This window comes from Oncorhynchus gorbuscha, unplaced genomic scaffold (genome assembly GCF_021184085.1).
Source record: "Oncorhynchus gorbuscha isolate QuinsamMale2020 ecotype Even-year unplaced genomic scaffold, OgorEven_v1.0 Un_scaffold_10783, whole genome shotgun sequence".
NCBI lineage: Eukaryota > Metazoa > Chordata > Actinopteri > Salmoniformes > Salmonidae > Oncorhynchus > Oncorhynchus gorbuscha.
In genome coordinates this window covers 1-10427 of record NW_025753479.1, presented here as the reverse complement: position 1 = coordinate 10427, position 10427 = coordinate 1, and the positions used below count along the sequence as shown (strand labels likewise).

Here is a 10427-nt window from a genome sequence, read left to right as displayed (position 1 = left end):
ATTCTCTACATGCAAAGTGAATATATATATGTTCTGATTCTCATACTGGTGCACATTCTCTACATGCAAAGTTAATATATATATGTTCTGATTCACATTCTCTACATGCCGAGTGAATATATATATATGTTCTGATTCACATACTGGTGCACATTCTCTACATGCCGATTAATATTCTGGGCAATAAGCGATGTTTATTCCTCTCGAATGTGCCTTTGGTAAATGAGGTTTAGGCTGCATTTACACGGGCAAAAGATCCAATCTGATTGGTCATAAGACCAATTAGTGGCAAATGATGAATTGAACTGCTTGTGTGTTGAATCAGAGATCAATGTGCAGCTGATATTAAACCCAGGTTGTTTCTCAGTGTGTATTCACTCACCCATTCCTCCACATGACTATAATATGTACATGTGCTACAATGGAAGTCAAAGCACATTGACAATTACACAACAGCTGTTATAAAAATGAACCATCAGTAAAAGCTATTTTTCACCAGAACAAATGACTTCACACTTGCCATAAAGACTTTTATTAGACTGTCACAACAGTCATAAATAAAACAGAATTGATGCTTCACTTCAGTATGAAGCCAGTGTGTGTATTTCCAATACAGGGCCAACTAGACATCCCATTATGAAGTTGCCCATAGATGCTGATACTGGGTCAGTTTTGCATTCTCCCCACTAATGGTAATGTAGAGGATTGGGGGAGGGGAAGCTGATCCTAGATTGGTACCAAGGGGGAAACTTCACCCCCGAGTCATAACGAGTTCAAAGTTAGTTATGTCTGGGGCCTGGAGTTTCACCTGGTTGCTTCGTCATGATTGTGTCCAGTATACCTTAGTGGACAGATTCTGCTGAGCTGGACATGAGGATACCAAGTGGGAGGGAAGAAAAGAGGAGACTCGCTCCACCATCACTCCATCTGGTTATTCTGTTCCAGGTCATGGGAGTAACAGCATTTTTCACCGTGTGTGCATTTACCCTGGAGAGAGAGAGAGAGAGAGAGACAGAGAGACAGAGAGAGAGAGAGAGAGACAGAGAGACAGAGAGAGACAGAGAGAGACAGAGAGACAGAGAGAGAGACAGAGAGAGGAGAGAGACAGAGAGAGAGACAGAGAGAGAGACAGAGAGAGAGACAGAGAGAGAGACAGAGAGAGAGACAGAGAGAGAGACAGAGAGAGAGACAGAGAGAGAGACAGAGAGAGAGACAGAGAGAGAGACAGAGAGAGAGAGAGAGAGACAGAGAGAGAGAGAGACAGAGAGAGAGACAGAGAGAGAGACAGAGAGAGAGACAGAGAGAGAGACAGAGAGAGAGACAGAGAGAGAGACAGAGAGAGAGACAGAGAGAGAGACAGAGAGAGAGGCAGAGAGAGAGACAGAGAGAGAGACAGAGAGAGAGGCAGAGAGAGAGACAGAGAGAGAGACAGAGAGAGAGACAGAGAGAGAGACAGAGAGAGAGACAGAGAGAGAGGCAGAGAGAGAGAGAGAGAGACAGAGAGAGAGGCAGAGAGAGAGAGAGAGAGACAGAGAGAGAGACAGAGAGAGACAGAGAGAGAGACAGAGAGAGAGACAGAGAGAGACAGAGAGAGAGACAGAGAGAGAGGCAGAGAGAGAGACAGAAAGGGGAGGGGAAAAACATGCAGATCATATACAAGACATAATGAGGGGTTATGTGTCCTATTGAAAATATTGAATGACAGAGAAGATGATCAACTAGACACGAGGAGTGAAACTGACCTTCCTTTCCCAGAACACATAGAGCCCCGTGTTGATTATCCCTTTCACACCAAGGCTAGAACTTAACATATTTACCACTAGAAATGTGTTCAACATCCACTGAAGTAGCTAGCAAGTTACCTAGATAGCTTGGTTACCAAGGCAACTACTGTAGCTAACAGACTCGCTAGTTTAGCTAACCCAACCATCAGTCTTAGCTGGCTATTGTGAAAATAAATTTAAAAACAATACTTTTTCCCAATTAGACTTACTTTAAAAAGCAGCTTAAACAAAATATGTATAAGCCCTTAAATTCTACCTTGCGTTATAGGGAAATATTGCAAGCTCTAGAATGCCCTTCAAGCCAATAAGTATTTAACAATGCCAGTTTAGGTTTATTATTGTGTGGAAAATGTATCTGTAATAATAGCTGAAGTGTTATGATGATTCATAATTAATGAGGCACTGTCTGTTGCTGGGGAGATAGAACACCTTGTTCTCTGGTAGTGTACGGTTACTATGCCGACAGTGTGATTATGAAAAGAACAGAGTGTGCTCACACCCTTCAGAACATTTCACCAAAGAGAAAGCTCCTGTGAAACATTCCCGTGGCTGCCTCTACACAGGCAGTCCAATTCTGATAGTTTTTCTCCTAATAGCCTTTTTTGAGAAATCAAATCAGATCTTTTCACATCAGATCTTTTTTAGAGCTGGTCTGATTGGTCAAAATACCAATTAGTGTAAAAAGATCAGCATTGGGCTGCCTGTGTAAACGCAGCCTTACATTCTACAATGTCTATATGGTTATTGTGGGGTGTTTCCCTGTACCTTGTGCAAGGGAAGCTCTTGCAACTTTCGGACTTTCTGAATCTTGTGTAATGCAATGCCCACTAGTGTTACAGGGTGTGGGGAGGGGAAATGTGCTCTCATACCTTCCTGAACCTCTTGCAGGGGAAGCTCTTAAGCTGGGTGGCGTCTGTGATCTGGTTCTTCCTCTTGTTTTGACCCTGTTTCCTCCTGTCCTCCAGGTCTGATGAGATACCTCCACCACTGAGAGAGAGAGACACCAAATTGAGACTCTGCAAAAATATCCTCTGTATACAACGTAGAACACCAAATGAAGCCTGCAGAGCAGAATTAGGCCGGTACCCGCTAATGATCAAAACCCTAAAAGAAAGCCATTCCCAAACCTTCCATAACAAAGTCATGACCTACAGAGAGATGAACCTGGAGAAGAGTCCACTAAGCAAGCTGGTCTCTGTTCACAAACACACAGAGCCCCAGGACAGCAGCACAATTAGACCCAACCAAATCATGAGAAAACAAAAAGATAATTACTTGACACATTGGAAAGAATTTACAAAAAACAGAGCAAACTAGAATGCTATTTGGCCCTAAACAAAGAGTACACAGTGGCAGAATACCTGACCACTGTGACTGACCCAAACTTAAGGAAAGCTTTGACTATGTACAGACTCAGTGTGCATAGCCTTGTTATTGAGAAAGGCCGCCGTAGGCAGACCTGGCTCTCAAGAGAAGACAGGCTATGTGCTCACTGCCACAAAATGAGGTGGAAACTGAGCTGCACTTCCTAACCTCCTGCCAAATGTATGACCATAAAAGAGACACATATTTCTCTCAGAATTCGAAAACAAACCCAATTTTGATAAAGTCCCATATCTACTGGGTGAAATTCCACAGTATGCCATCACTGCAGCAAGATTTGTGACCTGTTGCCAAGGCCTTGGCGCCCAGCTGGCCTGAGGTTTAAGGGTTAGGGGTCAAGGACGGGGTTAGTATTAATAAGTGTATCCTACCCAGCATTGGCGTGAGCCTTGGCCCCCGGCTGGCCTGAGGTTTAGGGTTAGGGGTCAAGGACGGGGTTAGTATTAATAGGTGTATCCTACCCAGCATTGGCACGGGCCTTGGGCCCCCAGAAAGGCTCAGGGTTCTCCTGGAAGCGGGTGAGGTGGCGACGGCGAGACTGGGGATTGGCATCCTCCCTCACATCAAAACACGCCTGTAGACTAAAGAGAGAGAGAGAGAGAGGGAGGAGAGAGATGGGGGAGAGAGATGGGAGAGAGATGGGGGAGAGAGGGAGGAGAGAGATGGGAGAGAGGGAGGAGAGAGATGGGAGAGAGAGAGAGGGGAGAGAGATGGGAGAGAGAGAGAGGAGAGAGATATGGGGGAGAGAGGGAGGGGAGAGAGATATGGGGAGAGAGAGGAGAGAGATATGGGGGAGAGGGAGGAGAGAGAGAGAGAGAGATGGGGAGAGAGAGAGGAGAGAGATATGGGGGAGAGAGAGGAGAGAGATATGGGGGAGAGAGAGGAGAGAGATATGGGGGAGAGGGAGGAGAGAGATATGGGGGAGAGGGAGGAGAGAGATATGGGGGAGAGGGAGGAGAGAGATATGGGGGAGAGGGAGGAGAGAGATATGGGGAGAGGGAGGAGAGAGATATGGGGAGAGAGAGGAGAGAGATATGGGGGAGAGAGATGGGGAGAGAGATGGGGGAGAGAGAGAGGGGAGAGAGAGGGGAGAGAGAGAGGGAGGAGAGAGAGGGAGGAGAGAGAGAGGAGGAGAGAGAGAGGGAGGAGAGAGAGAGGGAGGAGAGAGAGAGGGAGGAGAGAGAGAGGGAGGAGAGAGAGAGGAGAGGAGAGAGAGAGGAGAGGAGAGAGATAGGGGAGGAGAGATAGGGGAGGAGAGATAGGGGAGGAGAGAGATAGGGGAGGAGAGAGATAGGGGAGGAGAGAGATAGGGGAGGAGAGAGATAGGGGAGAGAGATAGGGGAGAGAGATAGAGAGATGGGGAGAGAGCAAGAAGGGGGGACACAGGACATACCTTTTCCTAATATCCATAATCTTATTCATCACTACATTATACCATCTCTATGTTAAACTGTACTGGCATCTTCATCTCCCAGGCAGTTGGTTCAGTCCCAGACTTACATGGGTTCAGTATTGAGGATGTGGTGAGCAGGGCTGCTCTCTGACAGTCTGTCTCTCTTCACTGGATTGGACTTTTCCTACAGGATACAACATAACCACCACATACTGTCAAATCTACACCCGGATTGGGACTTTTCCTGCAGGATACAACATAACCACCACATACTGTCAAATCTACACCCGGATTGGGACTTTTCCTGCAGGATACAACATAACCACCACATACTGTCAAATCTACACCCGGATTGGGACTTTTCCTGCAGGATACAACATAACCACCACATACTGTCAAATCTACACCCGGATTGGGACTTTTCCTGCAGGATACAACATAACCACCACATACTGTCAAATCTACACCCGGATTGGGACTTTTCCTGCAGGATACAACATAACCACCACATACTGTCAAATCTACACCCGGATTGGGACTTTTCCTGCAGGATACAACATAACCACCACATACTGTCAAATCTACACCCGGATTGGGACTTTTCCTGCAGGATACAACATAACCACCACATACTGTCAAATCTACACCCGGATTGGGACTTTTCCTGCAGGATACAACATAACCACCACATACTGTCAAATCTACACCCGGATTGGGACTTTTCCTGCAGGATACAACATAACCACCACATACTGTCAAATCTACACCCGGATTGGGACTTTTCCTGCAGGATACAACATAACCACCACATACTGTCAAATCTACACCCGGATTGGGACTTTTCCTGCAGGATACAACATAACCACCACATACTGTCAAATCTACACCCGGATTGGGACTTGGACTTTCATCCCATATTGAAATGGTTCCCATGGTGCATTGTGTCTTACCCAGCATCGCATGACGTCCCAGAGGACCCTGGGAGGAGCATCCGTCTTTAGAGCATTCTTACAGGCATGAGACAAGGACACCCTGTGGCCTGCATGAAGCAGAGCCGACCTGGAGAGAGAGAGAGAGAGAGAGAGAGAGAGAGAGAGAGAGAGAGGAGAGAGAGAGAGAGAGAGAGAGAGAGAGAGAGAGAGAGAGAGAGAGAGAGAGAGAGAGATGAGTGAGTGAGTTCAAGGATAGAGTTGTATTTTATGTAATCAGACAGGACAGTCTTATATGAGAGGGAGAGTAGGACCTGAATTGGAGCAGAGGGGGAGTGCTGCAGTGTATAGTGCTGCTCAGGTTGTCCACTGTGTAGTATAGAGGCACATCCTCCAGCTCCTGGACACACAGACAACAGTTAAAGTTTGGACATTACACCTGGCTCATCTTAGGCAGACTTCAGATCAGCTTGCCATTTCTCTTCTTACCCAATCCTACCATTAAGGGTCAGAACCCCAACCTAACCTCAGATCAGCTGACCCTTTCTCCCAATCCTACCATTAAGAGTGAGAACCCCAACCTAACCTCAGATCAGCTGACCCTTTCTCCCAATCCTACCATTAAGGGTCAGAACCCCAACCTAACCTCAGATCAGCTGACCCTTTCTCCCAATCCTACCATTAAGGGTGAGAACACCAACCTATCCTCAGATCAGCTGACCCTTTCTCCCAATCCTACCATTAAGGGTGAGAACACCAACCTAACCTCAGATCAGCTGACCCTTTCTCCCAATCCTACCATTAAGGGTGAGAACACCAACCTATCCTCAGATCAGCTGACCCTTTCTCCCAATCCTACCATTAAGGGTGAGAACACCAACCTAACCTCAGATCAGCTGACCCTTTCTCCCAATCCTACCATTAAGGGTGAGAACACCAACCTAACCTCCAGATCAGCTGACCCTTTCTCCCAATCCTACCATTAAGGTCAGAACAGCACCAACCTATCCTCAGATCAATGACCCTTTCTCCCAATCCTACCATTAAGGGTGAGAACACCAACCTAACCTCAGATCAGCTGACCCTTTCTCCCAATCCAACCATTAAGGGTGAGAACACCAACTAACCTTGGATCAGCATCAATGGAAGAATCTCAACTGCATACTCCTCACTCCGCTCTCCTCGCCTCCTTCCTCAAAAACCCATTGGAGAAAAGAAAGTCCCTCACCTCTGACCTTCTCCTCAATGGGTTGAGGAGGAAGAACAGTACGGAGTTGAGAAAGGTCCCCATATATTCCATGTAATATAAAGTGTATTTCAGACTGCTTCTTGTGGACCTATGACCCTAACCTCACCTCTGTGACCATGCTGAGCATGCCCTCTGGCCTCTCACCTCTGTGGACCATGCGGGACGTAGCATATGACATATAGCATGACCATGCTGAGCATGCCCTCTATGACCCCTAACCTCTCACCTCTGTGACCATGCTGAGCATGCCCTCTATGACCCCTAACCTCTCACCTCTGTGACCATGCTGAGCATGCCCTCTATGCGACGGGCGGTTCCAAAGCGGGACGGGTTCCCAGACACGGCAGATAGAACCTTCTGAACGAAGCTCACGTCATGGAGGGCCTCACCCCAGATAGGACCACCCAGCTACAGAGGAGGAGGAGGGAGAGACGGTGTCAGAGAGAATGTGTGAGAAAGTAAGAGACAAAGTGTGTTTGAGAGTGTGTGTGTGTGTGTGTCCTCACCTGGTGTCTGTGTCCACAGTGTTCACACTCTGCTCCGACCGGCGGTCCAGTGGCTGCAGAGTACTTTATACTGAAACACACAGAGAGAAACATTAACACACACAAGTTGCCCAACTCGACAGGAATAACCCACATAGAGAAATAGTGTCTTACTGGTTTCCCTGAGTCGTCCTCTTGCCCAGTCGTTGTAAGTGGAACGAGCCACAGCCAACACAGTTATACACCAACGCTTGTTTACTGAAACACAACATCAGGTGTAATGTCATCATATCTTCAGAATAACAACTTTACAGTCCGTTATGAAGACTTCATGTCTAGATAAAGTGTTGTGTTACGGGGTGTGTGTGTCCATACCTTGCTGAGTTTTTGACCATGGCCTGTCCAGTGTGTACCCTGACAAACACTCGTATGTAGAAGTCCACACTGACACAGAGCAGGGGGTGGATGTACCGTTGGTACACACCAGCTCTCTGGTCCAGACTGTGTAGGATGATACGCAGAGCCTGGGGGAGGAGGGAGAAGAGGAGGGGGTGGCGAGGGAGAAGAGGGGGGAGGCGACGAGGGAGAAGATGGGCGTGGCGACGAGGGAGAAGATGGGGTGGCGACGAGGGAGAAGATGGGGTGGCGAGGAGGGAGAAGAGGGGGTGGCGAGGAGGGAGAAGAGGGGGAGAAGAGGGGTGGCGAGGAGGGAGAAGAGGGGGTGGCGAGGAGGGAGAAGAGGGGGGTGGCGAGGAGGGAGAAGAGGGGGGTGACGAGGAGGGAGAAGAGGGGGGTGACGAGGAGGGAGAAGAGGGGGGTGGCGAGGAGGGAGAAGAGGGGGGTGGCGAGGAGGGAGAAGAGGGGGGTGGCGAGGAGGGAGAAGAGGGGGGTGACGAGGAGGGAGAAAGAGGGGGTGGCGAGGAGGGAGAAGAGGGGGTGGTGAGGAGGGAGAAGAGGGGGGTGGCGAGGGGGTGGTGAGGAGGGAGAAGAGGGGGAGAAGAGGGGGTGGTGAGGAGGGAGAAGAGGGGGTGGCGAGGAGTGAGAAGAGGGGGTGGCGAGGAGGGAGAAGAGGGGGTGGCGAGGAGGGAGAAGAGAGGGGGTGGCGAGGAGGGAGAAGAGGGGGTGGCGAGGAGGGAGAAGAGGGGGTGACGAGGAGGGAGAAGAGGGGGTGACGAGGAGGGAGAAGAGGGGGGTGGCGAGGGAGGGAGAAGAGGGGGTGGCGAGGAGGGAGAAGAGGGGGTGGCGAGGAGGGAGAAGAGGGGGTGGCGAGGAGGGAGAAGAGGGGGGTGGCGAGGAGGGAGAAGAGGGGGTGGTGAGGAGGGAGAAGAGGGGGTGACGAGGAGGGAGAAGAGGGGGTGGCGAGGAGGGAGAAGAGGGGGTGGCGAGGAGGGAGAAGAGGGGTGGTGAGGAGGGAGAAGAGGGGGTGACGAGGAGGGAGAAGAGGGGGTGACGAGGAGGGAGAAGAGGGGGGTGACGAGGAGGGAGAAGAGGGAAGGTGGAGAAGGAGGGAGAAGAGGGAAGGTGGCGAGGAGGGAGAAGAGTGAAGGTGGCGAGGAGGGAGAAGAGGGAAGGTGGCGAGGAGGGAGAAGAGGGAAGGTGGAGAAGGAGAGTTAAGAGACAAGCTACACAGCAGGGACTAAACTCTCAAACTTCTATTCCAAATGTATTCACACAACTTCCCTAAATGTTCGTTCTACTACACATATTATTCCAACAAGGTTTTTCTTGCATCCAGTTTTTTATTTTACCCCCTTTTCTCCCCAATTTCATGGTATCCAATTGTTAGTAATTACTATCTTGTCTCATCGCTACAACTCCCATACGGGCTCAGGAGAGACGAAGGTCACTTGCATCCAGTTGTGGTTGAAAATACACGCTGCTGGAATACAGTTTAGCCAAGCGTTCCTCACCATCTCATGACAGTACTTGGCTTTGATGGAGACAGAGCCGTATTTGCTGTAGCAGGTCTCCCCACTGTTACCAGCCATCACAGCCATGTCAGTACATGTCACACACAACAGACCTGGGGGAGAGAGAGACATTTTTAGTAAAACCACACTGGAAAACGCACTCAGTGTATCTGTTGCTGACTCATAAACATGTTAAGTTAAGCAGAGAGAATAACTGACGGACATCTACGGACCTCCTTCACCGACAGCCTGGACGGCGGCATCCAGGAAGGGGGCGGGGCTTCCGTAGGGGTCCAGGTCTATGACATCATAGCGGTCCTTCTTCCCCCGCATCTCATACATCAGCATGCTGGAGGCAGGGAGGGAGACAGGGGGGGATTAACATGATGGAGGAGGGAGGGATTAACATGCTGGAGGAACAAGACGGAGAGGGATTAACATGATGGAGGAGGGAGGGATTAACATGCTGGAGGAACAAGACGGAGAGGGATTAACATGATGGAGGAACGAGGGATTAAGATGGAGGAACAAGACGGAGAGGGATTAACATGATGGAGGAACAAGACGGAGAGGGATTAACATGATGGAGGAAAGAGACAGGGAGGGATTAACATGATGGAGGAAAGAGACAGGGAGGGATTAACATGATGGAGGAAAGAGACAGGGAGGGATTAACATGATGGAGGAAAGAGACAGGGAGGGATTAACATGATGGAGGAAAGAGACGGGGAGGGATTAACATGCTGGAGGAAAGAGACGGGGAGGGATTAACATGCTGGAGGAAAAACGAGACGGGGAGGGATTAACATGCTGGAGGAAAAACGAGACGGGGAGGGATTAACATGCTGGAGGAAAAACGAGACGGGGAGGGATTAACATGATGGATGAATGAGACATGGAGGGATTAACATGGAGGAACGAGACAGGGAGGGATTAACATGGAGGAATGAGACATGGAGGGATTAACATGGAGGAACGAGACAGGGAGGGATTAAGATGATGGAGGAAAGAGACAGGGAGGGATTAACATGGAGGAATGAGACATGGAGGGATTAACATGGAGGAACGAGACAGGGAGGGATTAACATGGAGGAATGAGACATGGAGGGATTAACATGGAGGAACGAGACAGGGAGGGATTAACATGATGGAGGAAAGAGACAGGGATGGATTAACATGATGGAGGAACGGGACAGGGAGGGATTAACATGATGGAGGAACGGGACAGGGAGGGATTAACATGATGGAGGAACGGGACGGGGAGGGATTAACATGATGGAGGAACGAGACGGGG

The 10427-nt window shown here is 49.3% G+C and overlaps 1 protein-coding gene across 1 annotated transcript; it reads right to left on the bottom strand.

Annotated features, from left to right (window-relative positions):
- Positions 1-516: 516 nt before the first annotated feature.
- Positions 517-9588, bottom strand: LOC124030351 (tRNA (guanine(26)-N(2))-dimethyltransferase-like). Its single transcript, XM_046341728.1, has 12 exons — positions 9367-9588; positions 9134-9246; positions 7599-7747; positions 7398-7481; positions 7245-7314; positions 7012-7146; positions 5804-5889; positions 5511-5619; positions 4668-4744; positions 3629-3748; positions 2654-2771; positions 517-987 (listed from the first exon to the last, which is right to left on the bottom strand). The coding sequence occupies exons 1-12, from the start codon at positions 9479-9481 to the stop codon at positions 919-921; spliced, it is 1245 nt and encodes a 414-aa protein (XP_046197684.1). The 5' UTR covers positions 9482-9588; the 3' UTR covers positions 517-918.
- Between the last annotated feature and the right edge of the window lie 839 nt (positions 9589-10427).